The sequence below is a fragment of the Dipodomys spectabilis genome, unplaced genomic scaffold, assembly GCF_019054845.1.
Source record: "Dipodomys spectabilis isolate Male_0828 unplaced genomic scaffold, ASM1905484v1 ptg000197l, whole genome shotgun sequence".
In the NCBI taxonomy this organism is placed as follows: Eukaryota; Metazoa; Chordata; class Mammalia; order Rodentia; family Heteromyidae; genus Dipodomys; species Dipodomys spectabilis.
The window spans coordinates 15,799,469-15,821,682 of NW_024870874.1; the positions used below are offsets into that span (position 1 = coordinate 15,799,469).

The 22,214-nt window shown below is 44.1% G+C and overlaps 2 protein-coding genes across 3 annotated transcripts in view; one reads left to right on the top strand and one right to left on the bottom strand.

Moving 5' to 3' along the window:
* Positions 1-3,624: 3,624 nt before the first annotated feature.
* LOC122121767 (KH homology domain-containing protein 1-like) lies at positions 3,625-3,996 on the bottom strand. The gene has a single exon (XM_042695902.1). The coding sequence runs from the start codon at positions 3,994-3,996 to the stop codon at positions 3,625-3,627; it is 372 nt and encodes a 123-aa protein (XP_042551836.1).
* Positions 3,997-9,174: 5,178 nt separating this feature from the next.
* The window catches only part of Tspan33 (tetraspanin 33), a 33,825-nt gene continuing 20,785 nt past the window's right edge, over positions 9,175-22,214 (top strand). For both annotated transcript variants that reach the window (XM_042695910.1, XM_042695911.1), the window contains exon 1: positions 9,175-9,514. In XM_042695910.1, coding sequence (XP_042551844.1) covers positions 9,413-9,514 — 102 coding nt within the window. In that variant the 5' untranslated portion in view covers positions 9,175-9,412. The remainder of the gene's footprint in view (positions 9,515-22,214) is intronic.

Consider the following 22,214-nt stretch of genomic DNA (forward strand, 5'->3'; position numbering starts at 1 on the left):
TTTTTTTTTTTTTAAGGTTTTAGAAGCCCACTATATGGTGCTTGCCTGTAATCTCAGCACTTAAGAAGATGAGACAGGAGACTCTTGAGTTCAAGGCCACGTCAGCTACATAAGGAGATCTTGTCAAAGGTGTTGGTGTGTTGTTTTCAGAATTGAGTTTTTATTCTTTTTGGGGGGGGAGGGGGGAGGGTCCGGTCATGGAGCCTGAACTCTGGGCCTGGGCACAGTTCCTCTGCTCTTCAGCTCAAGGCTAGAGCTCTACCACTTGAGTCACAGCACCACTTTCCGGTTTTTTTCTTTTTGCTTATGTGGTGCTGAGGAATCGAACCCAGGGCCTCATGCATGCAAGGCAAGCGCTCTACCACTGAGCCACCTTCCCTGCCCTAGAAAGAATAAAAACTCGGGCTGGGAAGGTGGCTCAGTGGTAGAGTACTTGCCTTACAAATGTATTCTTTCTTTATCAGTAAAGCAAGGCCCGATTTCTGTTTCAAATCTAAATGATTAAATTGCAGCTAGATTGTGTGCTCCTAAATTTATGATTACACCTATATCTCTTACTGAATGCTGATGGCTCATACCTGCAATCCTGGCTACTCAGGAGGTTGAGATCTGAGGATCCCAGCTCAGAGCCAGCAATGCCAGGAAATTCTGTGAGATTCCCATCCAATTAACTACAAAAAAGCCAGATGTGAAGCTATGGCACAAGTGGTAGAGTATTAGCCTTGAACAACAACAACAACAAACAAACAAAAAAACCCTCAGGAACAGTGACCCAGTCCTGAGTTCAAACCCTAGTATCAGCACAACAAACAAACAAAAAGTAATACCTGTGTCTGATATATGATGGTTGCTTACAGCACATCTGTGGTTCTGTTTGAACAGTTCTATAAGCATAGCTTCTTTCTGAATACAAGTATCTAAATTGTTTGCGCAGATTGAATAGTTTAAGCTTCCTATCATAGTGAGTATCCACAAAAAGTGCCACAGAGAACAGTGGCCTGTTACAATTATGCTACCTTGGAAAGGTGAGTCACAATTCTCCTATAATCAATGCCACAAATACTCTAGTAATCACTAACACAAATACAGGAATTTCATAACGAAGTTAAGGTAGTCGATGAAACCCAATTTATATCCAGCCTCTCTTTCAAACAGATAAATCCCATCTATTTTGGTATAATGAAATCATATCTGTAAAGAATGGATCATACTTGAGATGTAAAATTCAATTATCGTTCACTATTTTTATTTATTTTCCCTATGTCATTCTATTAAGGATTTGTGACAGATTCTCTTTGCCTGAAGAAATCGTAATGGCCTTCTTATGAGACTGATGCTTTGCAGGGAACCGCAGGTCTCCCAAAGACCCAAGCCCATCACTTCTTGTTTTCCTAGACTTGTAAGATCTGAGGTAAAACAGGCCCTTCAGAATTAAATTTAAACTACAACTCATGAAGAGGTAAGATATACATCGAAGAGTTGCATTATTTTACCCATTTATATCACCCAATTCCCAGGCTGGATCAAGTTCACAATTTATAGCAACCAATGTATACTACCCTGGGGAACATGTGTGGGAATGGTTTCTCAGAGTATGGAATTGGAGCAAAGGAAACAGAAAGTTGAACCAAGTCCAATTTATTGATGTGAGCTCACCAAGCAGAGATTCTGGATTTAATATGTTGGTTCAAGTTGCTAGAAATGGCTCTGGTTGTTTGGTTAGTTAAACTGAAATTTCATCTCAACAGTGGCCTAGACTGGCTGACATTTCCTTAGTGTACTATATAGCAGAGTTGTTCAATCTTAGCACTATTGATACAGTGTATTGTCATGGGGCCTGTGCTATGTATTTCAGGATATTTAGCAGCAGGAACAAAACTTGAATTAGCTGCATGAGATATCTAATTTTGTGCCCCAAGTACTTCACTAATCTCTTCCTAGCCTTGCCCCATTCAGCAGTAGCCCTGGCTAGTAAACACCAGTGGCATCGTCCTATTCTTAACAACTAAAATTGTGGGCTTGTCATCTGTGGCTTATTCCAGTAGTCTTAGCCACTCAGGAGGATGAAATCTGAAGATCAAAATTCAAAATTAGCCCTGGTAGAAAATTCTGTGATCCTCTCATCTCCAATTAACCATCAAAAAACCAGAAGTGGAGGTGTGACTCAAGTGGTACAGAGCTAGATTTGAGTGGAAAAGCCAAGCAAGAACATGAGTCCCTTGGTTCAAGTCCCAGCATAAGTCCAAACAAAAAAAAGTGCCAACATTGCCAAATGATGTTGAGGGGTGACAAAATTGCCTCTTGTAGAGAATCACTAATTTTGAGGCTTAGAGATATTGGAATGAAACTGAAGGTTTATTATGTGGGACATTTTCACCCAACCTTTCCTAATGTTCCCCCATGAGAATTTCCAAGGCAGAAAAAATATGCTTAAGGAAAGCTTCCTCCAGGTTTCTCTGTAGGCCAGGAATGATTACATTTCTGTCATCAAATTAGTCTCCCTGAATTCGGGGGAGATGATGGGACTCAGGGTGGCAAGGACCAAGCAGTGGCACTTAATAAGCAAATATGATTGTTATTGTGACGGACAGTAGAACCAAAGTGGTAATCAGAATACCTGATCTACAGAGGTCTATTGTTGCATTAGCCCATTGATTGTCATGTTTCTAGAGCTGAAACAGATAGGCATCCTACTAAAGTTTTGTGAGGTATTTTTGGAGTGCTGGTGATGGAATCCAGGGACCTGCACATGATAAGCATATTCACTACCACTGACTCTTATGCCCCTAAAACGTTTTTTTTTTCTTTTTTGGGGGTCATCATGAGACTTAAGGTTTGTTTTGTTTTGGGGCTTGAAATCAGGGCCTGGGCACTGTCCTGACCTTTTTCACTCAAGGATAGTTATCTCTCTCTCTCTCTCTCTTTTTTTTTGGTGGGTCATGGGGCTTGAACTCTGGGCTTGGGCGCTGTCCCTGAGCCCTTCAGCTCAAGGCGAGAGCTCTACCACTTGAGCTACAGTGCCACTTCCGGTTTTTTGGAGATAGGAGTCTCACAGTCTTTCCTTCCCGGGGCTGGCTTTGAACCGCGATCCTCAGATCTCAGCCTCCTGTAGCTAGGATACAGGCGTGAGCCACCGGTGCCCAGCCAGGCAACTGTTTTTGTTGTAGTTTGTTTTGTTTTTGTCTGTCATGAGGCTTAGACTCAGAGCCTGGGTTCTACCCTGCTTTTTGTTTCTTAATTAGAGATAAAAGTCTCAGGGATTTTCCTGCCCCACCTGACTTTGAACTGCAATCCTGAGCCTCCTGAGTAGCTAGAATTACAGGTGTGAGCCACTAGTTCCTGGTTACACTTTTTTTTTTTACATGACAGAGCTTATTATTACATATCATTATTCAATAATAAGTTTTTAGATGAGAACACATCCTTATATTTAAGAGACATCCCTCAGACATATGCCTAGAAGCCCTGAGGGAGACAAGCTGGCCACAAATTCCAACCTGCACCATACCTTCCAAGTCTTTCTGAGCTTCCCAGGGAAGTTAATCTTTATGACAAAATTAACTCCAGGGAACCCAGAAGCATCAAGCCCTTGTCTTAAGGAAGCCTGAGAGAAGGGATCACTCGTCATGGTTGCCAAGACAAGAGCATGATATCAGGACAAGCAATGAAAGAAAAGGCCAAGTCCTCCTTGGTGAGGGGCTGGCTCCAGACATGCTGCAGCATTTCTAAACCTTGGGCTTGACAATGAGAATCCTGGTGCCCTAAATACTGAACCATGTTCATGAGCCACGGCCTGGCCTTTGGTTGACCCACCACAGTGACTTGAGTGTGGCCTGTGGCTGTGAACCAGGGTTCCAGCTGAATGAGGGTGTGGCTGTGTTTCTCAATGCAGGGGAGGAATGAGTCCCCTTGGCCGAATATGTCTTTCTCCTGTTCTGTCAGGTAAAAAACCAATGGAGCATCGAAGTTTTCAGACCAGGTCCACCAGGCTCCCATGCTGTGAGCTCAGCTTTATGTTGTCCTCTCCCCTAGCCTTACTCAGAACAGAGCAAGTCCAAGCAGCTGCTTCACCTTTTTTTTTTAAGACAGTCTCACTATCTACCACAACCTAGCCTTGTTGAACTCATTATCATCCTGCCTCAGCTTCTTGAGTGCTTGAATTATAGACATGTACTATCAAGTCTGGCTCCCAAATATTTTCAATCATATGTAAGATCCGGAGTTTGATCCTAGTCTCACACATACATACAAAGTTCCATCAGCAATTGGTTAAACTCATAGAACTTGCAGATGTGAACCCAAGAGTCAGAGGTATGACTGCATCACAGACACCAATTGGTCATATGGCTCTATTTTGTTTGAGTAAATTCTTTACCCAAATAACATAAAAACAGTAATTTAGATTTTCTGATCACCAGTACCAGCCAGAGACCAATGCTATCACAGTGATAATCTAGCTATAACTAAACAATTCACTCTCTTTTCCATTTAACTGTGTTTCTAGAAAACTCATTATATAGAAGAGTTAAAGAGATCTCGCAAGATGGTTCTCACTCTTACAGAGATTACTCACTTCTCAGTCATTGATCAAAACTATGAAATTATTTCTTTTCTTTTCTTTTTGGTATCAGTACTGGAGTTTGAACCTGGATACTATCTCTTTGCTTTTTTGCTCAAGGCTGGCCCTCTACCATTTGAGCCACAACTCTGATTTTGACTGTTTGCTAGTTGATTGGAGATAACAGTCTCATGGACTTTCCTGTCTGGACTCTCTTTTTTGTTGTTGTTGTTGTTGGTGGTGGTGGTGGTGGTGGTGGTGGTCGTGGGGCTTGAAATCTGGGCCTGGTGCTGGCCCTGAGCTCTTCAGCTCAAGGCTAGCGCTCTTCCACTTGAGCCACAGTGTCACTTCCAGTTTTCTAAGTAGTTTATTGGAGATAAGAGTCTCACAGACTTTTCCTGCCCAGACTGGCTTTGAACCATGATTCTCAGATCTCAGCCTCCTGAGTAGCTAGGATTATAGGCATGAGCCACCAGCACCCTACTGGACTGTCACTTGAGTAGCTAAAATTACATGCATGAGCCATACGTACCCAACTGGATATCTTTAAGAATAACATCTCAAGGGGCTGGGAAGGTGGCTCAGTGGTAGAGCGCTTGGCTTGCATGCCTGAGGCCCTGGGTTCGATTGCTCAGCACCACATAAGCAAAAAGAAAAAAGCCGGAAGTGGCGCTGTGGCTCAAGTGGTAGAGCACTAGCCTTGAGCTGAAGAGCTGAGGGACAGCGCCCAGGCCGAGTTCAGGCCCCACAACTGGAACCCCCCCCCCCAAAAAAAAAGAATAACTCAAGAAGATCTCAATGAGGAAAAAGGAAAAAGGAAATTTGGAAGTAAATAAATTTCAGACTCCTAATAACAGTTTTCCTACCAGACTTTCAGAATAAATATTGTTTTGATAGCCTTAAGTATATAGTGATAAAGTCTAATATCTCTGGGAAAGTCATTGCTTGATTCTTCTTATGTACCTTCCTTTCCTTATCACCATCAGTTTAATCACTAGCACAAGCTTCCAATTGCTATCATCTTTTCACATGTCATTATGGTTAAAAGAGACTACAGCTGAAAAAATAAAGCAGATGTGTGTTGAACATCAAGCTTTCCCCCCCAAGACCTCAGAAATAGTTTTTGAAAGAAACAGTTGATTGCCAACAGCAGTGAATATAGTGAAAGCAGTTTTCATAATTAATTGTTCCTATCAAATATGATAAGTGTTAAGAAAAGTTGTAGTGTATGGAATCCTTACTAGATGTACAGTTATTGCATTAATGATGACTAGTAAATACATAATTCAAAAATATCTACACTTTTTGGAACAATTTGATGCCTTGGATTTACTTTGCAATGATCCAGTGATGGGACTGTAGGAGAGTAGTAGTTATTAAATAAGAATGGCCTGGAAGAAGAGGTGTGGCTCAAGTAGTAGAGTACCAGCCTTAAGCAGAAAAAGCCAAGGGAGAATACAGGGCCCTGGATTCAAACCCAGTACTGGAACAAGAAGGAAAGGAAGAAAGAAGGAAGGAAGGAGGAAGGAAGGAAGGGGAAAAAGAGAAAAAGAGAGGAATAAAGGAAGGAGAGAGAGAGAAGGGGAAGAAAGGAGGGAGGGATGGAAGGAAAGAAGGAAGGAGGGAAGGAAGAAATAAAGGAAGCAAGAATTAAGCATGGCTAGGAGTTGATAATTGTTGCTATTGGGTTACTGAGGATGTGACTGTATTATTAGCCTCCTAACTTTGCATATATTTGATTCCATCATATAAAGGGAAAATAACTATTCTAAGCTAAAATTCATTTCTTAATTGCACAAGTCTTACCCTGAAAAATGCTATATCCCTGGAGTTTTTCAAACTATTGTTCATAGTGATCTACACAAGAACTACACAAGCTGAGCACTCATGGCTCATGCCTGTAATCCTAGCTACTCAGGAGACTGAGATCTGAAGATAGATGTTTAAAGCCAGTCCAAGCTGAAAAGTCTGTGATAATACTATTTCCAATCAACCAACAGGAAAGCTAGAAGTGGAGCTGTGGCTCAAGTAGTAGAGTGCTTAAGAGAAAAATCTAAGCAAGAGCACAAGATCTTTAGCTCAAGCCCTAGTTCTGGCACAAAAATAAATGAATAATAAAAAATAATTACAGAGGCTACGTGTTTAAGTAAATTTCCACTGTGCTGATTTGCCCAAGCGGGCAAAAACTCAGAGTCACTGGAGCTAAGGCCTGGGTATCTGTTGTGAGTGTGTGTGTGTGTGTGTGTGTGCATGTGTGCGCATGCCAGTACTGAGGCTTGAACTCAGTGCCTAGGTGTTGTCCCAGAGCTTTTGTGCTCAAGGCTAGTACTCTACCAGTTGAGCAACAGCTCAGTTGGCTTTTTGGTGGGTTGGAGCTAAGAGTTTCAACAGACTTTCCTGCCTGGGCTGGCTTTGAACCTTAGTCCTCAGGTCTCAGCCTCCTGAATAGTTCAGATTATAGGCAGTAGCTACTGGTGCCAGCAAAAATATTTTTTCTTTTTTTTTTTAAACTAATTCCACAGATGATCCTTGTGCCTCAAAAATCATAAGAGCCACTGATTAATCATCTAGCCAGGTGTGAATATTTGATGGGTAGCAAAGCAAACATAACTAGTTATTTTGTTTGTTTTGAGTTTCTATTTTTCCCAGTTGGGTACCCATCCCCATCCCTAATGACCTTAATTCAAAGATTATCAATAAGGTCCAACCTCCTTCTGGAAGGAAGATACACTATTACGATTAAATGAAATCACCCAATTTCCAATGTGGAGTTGCAAATGTTCTGCTTGCTTTAGTAAGTTTATTTTAACCAAGTTTGCTAAGCTTCCTCTAAATATCATTTCAGCCCTACTCCCTTCCTTATTTGAGCACTGTCAATTATATACCAATTTCATATATGCAATTGTGCTCAGTATTTACTCCAATGGTCTAATAAAGTTGAAATAAAATCCAATGTAACTCTAATTTAATATTCCTTTGTTTAGGCTTCCTTGAGTTATTTTTAGGCCCAGATGATTATCCAACTCTGTGTCTGTGTGTGTCTGTGTGTGTCTGTGTCTGTGAGTCTGTGTATGCTAGGGATTAATCCTAGGGCCTTAGACATGCCAGGCAAGCACTCTATCACTGAACTACAGACCCAGCCCAAATTTTGGTCTCTTTTACTGGACTCAACTTTCATATGAAAAAATGTAGATACACACAATTTCTAAAATCCCAAGTCTTATATTTGAGTATGATTACAGGTTATTAATAATACCAGAGATTATGAAACAACTCTTGGACCTCATAAACTATCCTGAATCTATCAATCTTTCTAAAAACATCTCAGAGCAAAGTCTCCTCACTAGTGGTTTATGTGACCCTCAGCTCTTCCTTAGGGTTCAGCTTTGCTTAAGCTGTTTCCCCACCTGGGTTTCCCAAACCCCTCCTCCTCTACAAAAACCCATCTCCAATTCCTTCAATCCATTCCACCTGCTCTCCCCTCAAAATTCTTATTCTAGGGCTGGGAAGTTGGCTCAGTGGTAGAGCGTTTGCCTTGCATGCCTGAGGCCCTGGGTTGTATTCCTCAGCACCACATAAGCAAAAAGAAAAAAGCCGGAAGTGGTTCTGTGGTTCAAGTGGTAGAGCGCTAGCCTTGAGCTGAAGAGCTGAGGGACAGCGCCCAGACCCAGAGTACAAGCCCCACGACTGGACCCCCCCCCCAAAAAAAATTCTTACTCTACTCTTATCACTACCACTTAATTTTTAAAAAATTTCCCAAGGGGAAATAATATGTTCAAGATAATAAAAATTCAAGGCTGGCGATGTAGCTTGTAGGTGGCATGCTTGCCTAGCATATATGGAGGTCCAAGTTCAGTCCTCAGTACCACAATAATAATATAGTAAGAACAATAAATTTTGGGTGAAGAATTTACTCACACAAAATAGAGCCATATGATGGTGTCCGTGATGCGGTCATACCTCTGACCCTAGGGTTCCACATCTGCAAGTTCCATGAGTTTAACCAACTGCTGATGGAATTTTTTATGTGTGTGAGAGACGAGGATCAAACTCCGGATCTTACATATGATTGAAAATATTTGGGAGCCAGACTTGATGTCTATAATCCAAGCACCCAAGAAGCTGAGGCAGCACGATAATGAGTTCAACAAGGCTTCGTCTGTGATTTCACCGTCCTCTCCTGGGTATTGTTTCTCGTTTTCTTGTGTTCCCATAGTTTTCAGCGCATTGTTCAACACACGGAGTGCATACTTGTTGATTTTAATGTGTGTGTGTGCGTGTGTGTGTTTGCATGTGTGCCCAGCAACAGGGAAGAAGACGTGGGTGTGGGATTCAGTGTTGCATTCCTTTTCCTCATTCTTCTCCTCCCACCCCCTTGAGCAGCTGCAGCCTTAGAGGTTTTCCTTCTGGGTGGGGAGGAGGCAGAACCGCTGACCCTTTTAACAAGTTGTCCCTCACAGAACAGGTGTCTCCCCCGCCTCTCTGAGGAGGAGGGACGGCTGGATACTTAGTGACATCAGCGCTCCACCAATCAGAAGTCAGGCTGTGGCAGCTGCACCAATAGGCGGCCGGGGGCGGGCTCAGTTTCCCGGGAGCTGGCGGGTCGGGCTGGTCCTGCGGTCGCGGTGGAGTCTCCGCAGCTCCGGCTGTCCGCGTCGGCTCCCGCGGTTCCCGCAGAGGCGCCGTTCTCAGCCCGCGCGCCACCCCGACGCAGGGCTCGGGCGGCTCCCGCCGCGGCGCAGCTCCCCCGCCGCCCGGATTCCTGCGGCGGCGCCGCTCATGCCCCCGGGTGCGGGGCGCGCAGGTGGGCCGGCGGCCGCGGGGAGATAGGCCCCCGGGGGGCAGCGGCGGACCATGGCGCGCAGACCCGGGGCGCCCGGCGCCTACGGGGAGGAGTTCTCCTTCGTCAGCCCGCTGGTGAAATACCTGCTCTTCTTCTTCAACATGCTCTTCTGGGTGAGTCTTGGGGGGCACCTGGGCTACAGGGTTTACCCCCCCCCACACACACACACACACAGTGCAAGGAGCCAGGAGGCTACCTGCGGGTTGGAGCGGTGGCCCGCGCTGCCCGGTGCCAAGCGAGCGTGGGAGCGGCACTACCTAGTTCTCTGGGCTGGTGACACTTTGGGGGCATTTCTCCTGGGGGAGAAGGGGAACGCCATTGTGGCGCCGTGTCGAGAGGGAGCGTTAGAAAGGCACCCAGTTTACTGCAAGAGATGAGGGTTTAGTGAGGTTGAAGATCTGTGGCAGGCCAAAAAAAAAAAAAAGGTGGATTTGGGGGAGGAACGGGTTTTCCTGTTGTGCCAGGCAGCCCCAGCCACACAGTCACCACTGGGGACTTTCAGGCCTGGGGGCTGGGAGGCCCTAGTGGCCAAAAAGAAAAAAAGAAAGAAAGAAAGAAAAAAAGAGGAAGGAAGGGGGGAAATTCAAGCTTCTCATCCTCCCCTCAGAGAGGAAGGGTCAAGGGGCTCCCCCTCTCTCTTTTACAGGCCCCAGGTGCCCCCTCCCTGCAAGGCTGAGAAGGGATGTGCACGGCTTTCAGGTCCTATTCCCTTCTTACCCAGCACTCCCTTAACTTTGTCCTACCTGTCTCAGGACCAGACTCTTCCCCTGAAACCTGGCAGTCTTCAGCTGATTTAAATAGGACGTCGTGCTCGGATGGAAAGCCAAGAGGTTCTTTCCAAATCTTCTGCTTGAAAATGGAAAAGTGGAAAAAATACTAGCCTGAGGGTGCAGACACCTAGATTTTCATTCCCACTCTGCCATCCTTGTTTACTTGATTGACCCGAGCAAATGTGTTCAAGACTGCAGATCTTCCTTCCCTCCCCTATAAAAATCAAACCCAGTTATGATCAGGAATGGCAGAAACACTGCAGGAGCTGAGAATTTTCATGAAATGCTAGCTTTATCCTGTCCCATGGCTAGAATCCCTGGGCCCTTTGGGATCTGAGAGCAGAGAGGTCTGTCTGACCTCCTTGCCTCCCTCAACCTGACACCCACAGTTCAGATTTGCAGGAGGGAAAAAGGGTGAGACTAAAATATGTTTCCTAGGAGAAGGTGCAGGCAGACCAGACATCTAAGGGAGCTGCTGGAAAGGTTTCACAGGGGCCATGGTGTGAAGTGCAGACACAAAGTACATAAGTGCTAGCCTATTGGGACAAATGAGAGAAATCCCAGAGGGTGGTGATGACAGCTCACTCTCAGCCTTGTACTCTTGGGAAAATTGAAGTTTGAGCTTCTATGAAATTCTCAGTTTTAAAACTGGAAAGAAATTGTAGCAAGCATTTCATCTAGCCTCCACATTTTTGTGTGTGAGAAAGCTAAGTCACAGTGATGTTAAATGTTTGTTCAAGGTTCAACAGCTGGTTAGCAGGCTTGGTCTGGTAGTTTTTCTACTGAACCAGAGTGCCTCTAGGGGAAGTCCTTGACCTAGATGACTGCTACTGGAGCTGGGGTAGTGGGCGGTATTCGTAGTTAACCAGTCAACCCAAGTTCCTAACTTCTAGGTTCTGCTTCCACTGGAGGTTGGTGGGGGGTAGGGTGGGGGATGGAACAAGAAAAATCCCACACCACTTGCTTTGCAAGGCTGGGGAAATGTGCTAAGGGGAACTCACTCATTAGGGGGAAATACCAGCGTAGCATCTTTCATATCCACTGAGTGTGCCAGGCCAGGGCATGCTATCTTCAGAACCAGCATCTGCATCCCAAGGACGTAGGGCTCATCTACTCTCTCGCTATCTAACTCTTCTCTGGAGCCTTCAGTACCTTACTCTTATCTGTGTTCCTAGAGACAGCAGCTGGGTTCATCTGTTAACTCTGTTCCTGTCATGTTTTGGACTTCTCTGCCTTACCCCACACTCCTTTTTATCAAAGAAATAATTTGGAGAGGTTGTAGCCAGGGAGATAATTTGGCTCATAGATCCATTACCTTGGTGAAAATGCTTCATGTAAGGTCAGATGACCTGGCTTGCCAGGCAGGCACTACCTCAAAAAAGAGTAGAGCCCCTTCTGGCACTGCTGTAGATACAAAAAGCCAGCCTAGAAATAGCACATTGAAGGAAAGAGGCTCAGCTTCTTTCTGGTACCAACTTACTGTGTGATCCTAAGCTAATGTATCCGTGTCTCTGGCCTTAATGTAAAGGAGAAATTTGTCTGACTCTGAACTATTTAAAGATGGATGAATCACTTTGGGGACTGTTTCTTTCTTTAAGATCTGGGGCTGAATATGAGAATGAATCTCCCTGTGTCTTAGGGAACTTGCCCCTCTTAGGGGACAGTACTTCTCAGGATTACTCAGTTTCATTTCTCTCCAGTCCCAGAGCCACAGAATTACACTCCACATCCAAGCTGCCAGAGATGAAGAACTGTTTCCCCAGATCAGAGGTGATCTTTCTTCCCATCCCATTTCAGGGACTGGGTACAATGCTTTCTTCTTTGCAGGCTTCCTTCTACTAATCTAAGCAAATTCCCCTCTTCTGCCTGGATACACCCATGACCTGAACTATCAGCTTGTCTGGCCAGCTGCTGTGGGTGCCGTATGGGGGTGATGTTTTTATCTGTACTGGGACACATTGGGAAGGCAGCCAGTATCATCTGGGCTCCTATTCAGTAGTCAGTTGTGGTGGCAGTGGCTCTTGCTCCTGTTCAAGGAGCCCTGGTTCTTGGGGGGTATTTGCAGTCTAATGGAGAAAGCTTCTGGCTCCAAGAGAGAACTTCAAGGATAAGTTCCTCCTGTTTATGTTTCAAATCTTGCTTCTCCTTTGGCCTGTGAGTTCTGGTTTTTCTCCCCTGAATCATGTTACTGGATGACTGTTGTGATTCCATGGCCTGGAATAATTGCTCTAAGGTCCTAAAAGTTGTGTTGAAACTTGAATAAGGGGCTGTTTTTCCACAATGTCCTGTGTCCAGACATCTCCATGCAGACTTAAGACATTGGGATGGTACATATTTTATTTAGTTGTGGGCATACCAGGTCATAAGTACAAGTCCTGCTCTGCTCCTCCCTTGCTGATCCTTTTCCCTCCTCAGGACAGCAGTTGGAGTGGCTTTTGAGTTGAGCAGAGGCAAGAAACCCAGACCTTCTCTCCTTGCTGTCCTTGTGTGTATCTCAGCCCAGACATCTCTGATTGACCATGTCTTTGGACTCCTCTGTCATCTTTTGTGTGTGTGTGTGTGTGTGTGTGTGTGTGTGTGTGTATGCCAGTACTAAGGGCCTAGAAGTTTGCTGCTCTACCACTTGAACCCCAGCTCCACTTGCAGCAGTTGATTGGAGATAAGAGTCTCACTGACTTTCCTGCCTGGGTTTTGAGCCATGATCCTTAGATCTCAGCCTCTTGATTAGCTAGGATTACAGGTGTGAGCTCCTGTGGCATCTTGAACCTAGTCTGATTGCCACATTCCTATATGTTCTGCAATTAATGTACTTTTTTTGTGAAAATACCATACAGAAGGGTTACAATTACATGAGCATTTCTTTTTTTTTTTATTCACCCCCCCCCCCAATAGGTACATTTTTTATCAAGCATTGTTGCCTCCTAATTATGTACTTATTTACCTGTCTCTGCCACTAGACTTCAGGCTCCTCATGGTAGAGACTGCTTTATTTGCTTCTGGATTCCCACTGTCCAGCTGTGTTGGCAGAAAGTGGATATTTAGTAAATGGTGAGAGCAAAGCTCACCAGGTAGAGGTGGAACATTTTCCTCTCCCTCCATCAAGGACTCTGGTCTGCACAGATGCAGCACAGCTTTAAGCTCTTGAGCATTCTTAGTGTGGTATCTACACCACTGTTCTCTGCCAGGTCAGAAAAAAAAATGTTAGCCATCTCTTTCATTCTTTCCCTAAACCCCATTTCATTACTGTCACAGCCTGTGGAGTTTTTCTTTTCTATCAAAGGATTCCCCCATCAGGTCTTCCCTAGGCTAGTTCCGGTCACTGGTAAAGCCTCTTCATTAACAAGTCTACTCTCTCACTCAGGTCCATTGTTCTAGAGTCCCCAAGGCACTCAGAATCAACCCCCACAAAAAATTCTGCCCCCCCAATTCTGTAATGGCAGAGGCCTTTGCTGCCACCCAAGCCTTCCCCCTTTGCCTGCTTTGGGAAGAGCCCACCCCACCTCTTCGCCACTTTTCCTAGGCTAGGCACATTTCAGTCAACGGGGTGGTCAGGTGCTTTTCTAAAGTCAACAAAAGAACTGAAACACCAAAAATGGAGACACATGTGCCTTCTTACCTTCCCCAGCAGTTTTGCCTGCCTTGGTCCAGTAGAAAATGCTAAATTTCAAGCAACTTTTAAAAAGAAATGGGGGGCTAGGAATGTGGCTTAGTGGTAGAGTGCTTGCCTAGCACCCATGAAGTCCTGGGTTCAATTCCTCAGTACCACATATACAGAAAAAGCTGGAAGGGCTGGGAAGGTGGCTCAGTGGTAGAGCGTTTGCAAGCATCCCTGAGGCCCTGGGTTCGATTCCTCAGCACCACATAAGCAAAAAGAAAAAAGCCGGAAGTGGCCCTGTGGCTCAAGTGGTAGAGCGCTAACCTTGAGCTGAAGAGCTGAGGGACAGCTCCCAGGCCCAGAGTTCAGGCCCCACGACCGGACCCAAAAAAAAAAAAAAAAAGAAAAAGCTGGAAGTGGTGCTGTGGCTTAAGTGGTAGAGTGCTAGTCTGAGCAAAAGAAGCTCAGAGACAGTGCCCATGCTCTGAGTTCAAGCCCCAGGACGAAAGAAAGAAAAGAAAAGAAAGAAAGAAAGAAAGAAAGAAAGAAAGAAAGAAAGAAAGAAAGAAAGAAAGAAAGAAAGAAAGAAAGAAAGAAAGAAAGGAAGGAAGGAAGGAAGGAAAGAAGGAAGGAGGCCAGGTATTATTGGCTAATACCTTTAATTCTAGCCAAACTCAGGAAGCTGATATCTGAGGATCACAGTTTGAAGCCAGTGCAGGCAGGAAAGTCCATGAGACTCTTATCGCCAATAAACTATTCAGAAAAAGCTGGAAGTGGCACTGTGGCTCAAGTGGTAGGATGATATCGTTGAGCACAAAGAAGTTCAGGGACAGCACCCAGGTCTTGAGTTCAAGCCCCAGGACTGGCAAAACAAAAAAAAAGGAGGGGAGAGTGGATAAAAGCTAGTGGTAGAGGAGGTGAGGTTGATTGTGACACATTATGTACATGAGTGGAAATATTACAATGAACTCCCTCCATACAACTAGTGTATGTGTTTAAATAAAGCAAAGGAAATGTAAAAAGAATGTACACTTTACCTAACTAAACTAACTCCTCTCTACATCACCTTTATAATAACAAAAAATTAAAGCAAAGAAAGGAGTGACATCGTCCAAAAAGAAATATACTCATTACCTGACTTATGAAATTGTAACCTGTTTTGTTTTTGTTTTTGCCAGTTGTGGGGCTTGAACTCAGCCTGGGCACTGTCCCTCAGCTCTTGAGCCACAGCACCACTTCCGGCTTTTGAAACTGTAACCTTTCTGTACATCACCTTTACAATAACATTAAAATGTTTTTATTAAAAAGAGAGGAGAGGGGCTGGGAAGGTGGCTCAGTGGTAGAGCGCTTGCCTTGCATGCATGAGGCCCTGGGTTCGATTCCTCAGCACCACATAAGCAAAAAGAAAAAAGCCTGAAGTGGCGCTGTGGCTCAAGTGGTAGAGCGCTAGCCTTGAGCTGAAGAGCTGAGGGACAGCGCCCAGGCCCAGAGTTCAGGCCCCACGACCGGACCCAAAAAAAAAAGAGGAGAGAAAAAAAAACAGAATAAAAGAAGATACAGAGCACATAGAGCCCTTCTCAGTGTCTTGGTAACAGGCTCTGTGTCGGGCCAGTCATTGCATAGCAATGGGTTCCATGTTTCTACTCCTGTGAGCCCTGGTAGACTTCCCTTTCACGTTCATTACCTTGGAAGACCAAAACAAGCCATAGCCCGAGGAAAACTCTGGAAGTTTGGCTTCCACCATTGGCAAGGAGTGAGCCTTGTGGACTCTTCCATTGCAGCAGGATAGTACTTTGCAGTCGAGAGGGAGAAAGCCAGGAGCTAGTGTCACCTCCACAGCTGCTGCTTCAGAATCCTGCGTACAACAGGTCACAGGACCAGCATGTGCAGGTCCTAGCTATGAGGAATAGGAAGCTGCTGTAGGTCTAGGAGACTGTGACTTCCTTGGCTTTTCCCAGAACTCAGGACAAAATAGGAAACAAGGTAGAGATCCATCCCTTGCACTCCCTCATTTTTTGTGGATCCAGGGCCATGAGCATCAAACCAAGAGCCTTGAACATGCTAGGAAAGCACAGGACTACTGAACTACATCCCCAGCCCAGCTATGGTTTTGATTCCCACACAGGGACTCCCTAGCCTCAGCTTCTTTCCACCATCTTCAGAAGGAAGAAGGCTCTAAGGAGTGATACCAAGATGGTTCCATCGCTTCCATGCCTCCATCCACTTCATGATGCACACTGGACTTGGCAGTATGGGGGACAGACAAGGACAGCTGCCTCTTAGAGGCTGCTTATCCCGTCCAGCCCTGCGTGGCTGTGTCATCTCTTCTCTTTTCAGGATGCCTCTCTCAAGAATGAGCTATCTCCCGCTGGCATCTTGTCACCTCCCCATGCTTATCTTCTTTCCCCTGCCTAGTTTGAAGATTGTCTGCTGCTTCTCAGCACAACTGCAGACAGCTGTTTCTTCTAACTCACATGATAGCCCCAGGGGAACACACAGGCTCCCTGGGTTGCTGTGTAGCAGAGATAGGAAGGCAGCCATGTGGCTGACTGAGGTCATAAGGCTTTGGGGCCATCCAAGATGTAAGTTCAGTCCCACTTCATCTACCCTCCAACTGAGGGAATTGGACAAAGTTATCTGAATTCTGTGAACCTTGGTTCTGTAAAGTGGCGACACTAATGCCCTCTTAGGACTGTGGTTAAAAATGTAATGAGATAATATATACAAAGTGTTAGCTTGGCCCTTAGCACTTGCTAGAAGGTAGTTCCTACCATTGGCCTTAGCTCTGGAACTAGTTCTTAGAAATCACCTGATGGGGGTAAATTTGGAGAGCTAAGATGGGAGCTCCTTCAGGAGTGGCAAGGAGATGTGGATGAGGCTTGGGAAACTCAAATGAACCTGAGTGAACCCAAGGTCTAAATGATCACATCAGCCAGAGAGTGATAATAATTGGTGATGCTTCTCTACTCTGCAGTTGGTGAAGATGTTCACATATATCCTAGGAACAGGGCACACTCCTGCCTCTCTCAGGCCCTTCCCTCGTCTTCACTCCTTAGGGGTTGACACACATTGGTATTTAGGTGGAAGCTAGTGGAAATAGACTCCAAGAACCAGTTTGCCTATAATTATTGCCACTGGGCTTGAGAATCTTTGTTTAGACCTCAGTTGGGCCCTGTAGCTCTTTCAGTGTTGGGGTATTATAGCTAGTGGCTATAATAAGAGTTTTCCCACACAACACAGAGGCATAATGCCTATGTGCCTTTGATCATATAAAATAATATATACCAAAATGAAGGGCTAGACAGGTTGGGAATGTGGCTTAGTCATAAAGCACTTGCCTAGCATACATGAAGACCTGGGTTTGATTCCTCAGTACCACATACACAGAAAAGGCTGGAAGTGGCACTGTGACTCAAGTAGTAGAGTTTTAGCCCTGAGCAAAAGAAGCCCAGGGACAGTGCCCAGCCACTGAGTTTAAGCCCTAAGACTGGCAAAAAATAAAAATAAAATGAAGTGTGGCTTAATCGTAGAATGCTACCCTACCATGCATGAGGCCTTGTGTTCAATTCCTTAGCAGCACACAAACAAGCAAAAAAAAATGAACTCCAAAATATGGAAGCAAGAGGTTTTTTCTTCATTTTTTTGTTGTTGTTATTTATCTGTTTTTGGGAGGGTAAGTGGGGGGGAACAGAAATAGAGGAAAAAAGAGTGAACAAATGCAGCAGTAGTACTTACTAGACACTATGTTGAAAATGAACTATACAACCGTGGGTGGAGATAGGAAGGAAAAACTGGGAAAGAGTAAGGGAAGGGGCAACACTATTAAAAAAAAAAAAAAAGTGCTCATTACCTGACTTATATAACTTCTCTGTACATCACCTACAATAACATTAAGTTTTTAAAAGAGTTTTTCCTCACAAACATCAAATCATGCTTGTCTTTTCCCAATTTGCAAGAAAAGTCAAGATAATGGAGAGAATTTTCTCCATTTTGTATTTTCTCCTCTAGGTATTATTAGTGCCCGTGGCTTCTTATCTGCCTGCAGTAAGTGCTTGCAAAAGACAAATGCAAGAAAACCAGAAATAATCAAATATATGAAACCCAGGAAACAGTATCACCTTATTGTTTTATGAGATGCAGCAACATGTATCTAGCAGTCACATCATGTTAGTAAAGTGGTTTCTTATTTCTGTGATAGAAATTAATATCTTGTAGCCTTCCCACAATACACTGAAAGGTACACAATAGTATCTCTGTAATACTTCTGTCAAAAATGTCTAATCTGGATATAATTGTGTGGGAACAGGCAAATACAAATTAAGGGATATTCTGCAAAACAGTTGACCTAAACTTATCAAAAGTGTCAGTGTCACCAGGTGTCGGTGGCTCATGCCTGTAATCCTAGCTACTCAGGAGGCTGAGATCTGAGGATCGCACTTCAAAGCTAGCCTGGGCAGGAAACTCTGTGAAACTCTTATCTCCAATAAGCCACTCAGAAAACCAGAAGTGGCACTGTGGTTCAAGTGGTAGAGTGCTTGGGCTGAATTGCTGAGGGACAGCACCCAGGCCCAGAGTTCAAGCCCCACAACTGACAAAAAAGTATCAGTGTCACTGGGTGCTCAAACCTATGATAACTACTTGGGAGGCTGATATCAAGAGGATTGTGGTTCATGACCACCTTGGCTAAAAAGTTATTGAAACCCTTTGTCAATCAATAGCTGGACACATGGTGTGCATGTCATCCCAGCTACATAGGAGACTGATAGCAGGATCACAGTTTCAAGCCAGCCTGAAACAAAAATATTCACAAGACTCCATTTCAAAGGAAGAAGCTGGGCATGGTGGAGTATGCCTATCATCTTAACTACATCTCAAAGCACCAATTACGAGACCCTGTCTCAAAATAACTAGTGAAAAAAGGTCTGGAGGTGTAGCTCAGCATTAGAGCATCTACCTAGCAAGTTCAAGGTATCCAGTATTACCAAAAAGAAAAAAATTGGTGTCAAGGAGTCTTTAACTCCCACTTCCTACATGAAGAGCAGGAGATGTTGTTTCTCTCTTTTTCTATTTCTCTCTACTTTAACCCTGCTGTACTAAAATAAATCCTTGCTAAAACTTAAAGAAAAACCTACTGTTCGTTTAAAAAGAGTCAGAACAAAAAGGATAGAAGCAGGAGAACTGCAAATTCAGGACCAGTTTGGGTTCCATTTCAAATCACAGGCCATCCTGAGCCACACTGAAATAAAACAAAACAAATACATGAGGATATTGGAATCCGCAGACATTGCTAGTGGGAGGTAAAATAGTGCAGCCACTGTGTAAAACACATAGAAACTATAGAACACTATAATTCTAATCTTAGGCATATGCTCAAGGAATTGAAAATGGCTATCCAAAGAGAAAGTTGTACATGGATATATTTATAACAACACCACTATTCATACTAGCTGAAAGGTAGAAATAACCCAAATATCTGTTAATGGAGAAATACATAAATTATATCCATACAATAGAATATTACTCAGCCATGAAAGAAATGAAGTAATGGAACAAGCTCTATGATAGAAGAACCTTAAGAAAGAAGACAGGGCCGGGCGCTGGTGGCTCACGCCTGTAATCCTAGCTACTCAGGAGGCTGAGATCTGAGGATCGCGGTTCAAAGCCAGCCCGGGCAGGAGAGACCGTGAGACTCCTATCTCCAATAAACCACCAGAAAACCGGAAGTGGCGCTGTAGCTCAAGTGGTAGAGCGCTCGCTTTGAGCTGAAGAGCTGAGGGACAACGCCCAGGCCCAGAGTTCAAGCCCCACGACTGACCAAAAAAAAAAGAAAGAAAGAAGACAGGCATGAAGGAAATATATAGAACAGGGTAAGTCCATAGAGAAAGAAAGCAGATTTGTGGCTACCAGGGTTTAGGGAAGGAAGAGGGGAAGAGGAAATGAAAAATAACTTTAATGGGTATGGGGTTTCCACTGGGAGTGGTGAAAAAGCTCTAGAACTTGATAGTACTGATGGTTATATTAGTAATATGAGTGTATTTAGAGCCACTCAATTGTGTGCTTTGAAATAGTACAGATAGGGTCATTCTCTCTGTAGAGATGAGCCACTTTCATTCTGTTGGAAGTGTATTCTTTTCCTAATAAACTTTCCTATGACTTTCACTGTGCTTCAAGTCTTGCCTAAATTCTTCTCTTGCTAGACACAGGAATGAGGCTGATACCTGCTCTAACTTCCCATAATATATTTCAGTGCCATGACTCAGTGACTGAGATCCAACAAGTCTCTTTCTGCAGGAGACTATAAAACTACAAGTGATACAGTTTAAGGGCTAACTCTACTAGATTCTCAGGTAAAGATGGCAATTCTCCAAACCAGGATGGCCCTTGATATCCTAATTACATCACAGGGCAACACTAACTGCTGTGTTCATATTCTAGACAATTGAGCCAATGTAAACTGAGTCCAACACAAGACAATTCATGACTCTATAAAAACTTGAATGTTTCCTGTTCTCTTGGTGCTCTGGATTCACAATAGTGTTTTATTGCTGCTCCTGCGTCAGTCATCTGAGGTGCCAAGAGATTCTTATACTGCTTCTGTGTTTGACATCCCAATCCCAACCTGTTGCTCTCTATTTCTACAGCCTGCCTCCTTCCCTTTAGACACAGTTATAGCTGGTTATGATCTCCAAAGATTATAACCTCTTCCACAGGACCCCTGGATAACCCAGGATCCCACCTATCTCAGCTATTACCACAAACAGCCAGAGCTAGAGACTCTCCTGGCCTAGACATAAGCTCCATCCCAGCAGGAAATAGCCAAACAGCAATGACTTCCCATTCATTGAAAAATTTTAATGGTTTTAAGTCATTGAGGGAAGAATGATAGGAAGCAGCCAGCCATGAGCAATATAAAGGAACCTAAAATGAAGGCTGAGAGCCCTAGGTCTCTGAGAGAAAACACTATAACATCCAGCGTGGCCCACCAAGGTCATAGAATGTCATAGTTTTTGGTTTTTTTTTTTTTTTTTTTTAATTAGCCTTTTTACTCCACCCACCTAAGGATTTGTGATAGGCGTCATTTCAGCCTAAGATGGGTCAACAAATGGTTCTGAAACAATAGACCTTTAGTTTACCCAGTCCAGTAAACTATGCCTTAGAGGTCAAAAGTAATGCAGTAAACCTCAGCCAATGACTCTGCCCTTGGGCAGAGTCTTGGGACAGGGCTTAGCCTCTAAGACTCTTATACTTCAACTAAACTGTATCCAGGCACAGATGCCTCATGCCTGTAATACTAACTACTCTGGAGACTGAGATCTGGAGGATTTCTGTTCAAAGCCAGACCTGGTAGAAAAGTCCAAACTAACCAGCACTAATGTAATGTCTTTTTTTCTTCTTCTGGTCCTGGGGCTTGAACTCAGGACCTGAGTGCTGTCCTTAAGCTTTTGAACTCAGGATTTCATGCTTTCTACAAAAGTGCTCTGTGACTTCAGACATGCCCTAGCCCTTTTTGCTTTAGTTATTTTTTTAGATAGGATCTGTGCTTTTTGTGCCAGCAGCCTTAGTAGACCTTAATCATCCTACCTGTGCCTCCCAAGAAGCTGGGATTACAGATGCAAGCCACTGCACCTGTAAACCTCAGGTTTTCTTAGATATTTAGTGTCCTTTTTTTTTTTTTTTCAAAATCTTTATTGTGATTAAGTGATTACATAATTTCCCAAATTTCACAGTATTGTGGGATAGTGATGCTCAGTTAAAGTCACAAACACATTCTAACTTTCCTGGAGCAAATTGTTTATCATGGTCTATAACATTTATAGGTTCTTGTTTTTGTTTTTGTTTTTGGGTCCGGTCGTGGGGCCTGAACTCTGGGCTGGGCACTGTCCCTCAGCTCTTCAGCTCAAGGCTAGCGCTCTACCACTTGAGCCACAGCGCCACTTCCAGCTTTTTTCTTTCTTTTTTTTGCTTATGTGGTGCTGAGGAATCGAACCCAGGGCCTCTGGCATACAAGGCCAGTGCTCTACCACTGAACCACCTTCCCAGCCCCTAACATTTATAGGTTCTATGAGCTTTGCACTACAGTTATTTCTTCCACATTGGGTGATATGTACATTTCTTTTGTTTTGCATAGCATCAGCTGTTCCCTCTTTCCCACTTGTTCCCTCCCTCCCATGAGTGCTGATATTTAGTATCTTAAAGATATTTAATATCTTTCTGTTTTATGATCCAACCCAGAATACTACATTACTACATTACATTTAGTTATCATGTCTCCTGCCTCTTGGCTATGACAAGAGATCAAGACTTCACTTGTTTTTGATGACTTTCAGAATTTGTTTTTTTTTGTTTAGTCCTGGGGCCTGAACTCAGGGCCTGGGTGCTGTCCTTGAGCTTCATTTGCTCAAGGCTAGCATAAAACCACTTCTTCCCTTTTCTGAGTAGTTTATTGGA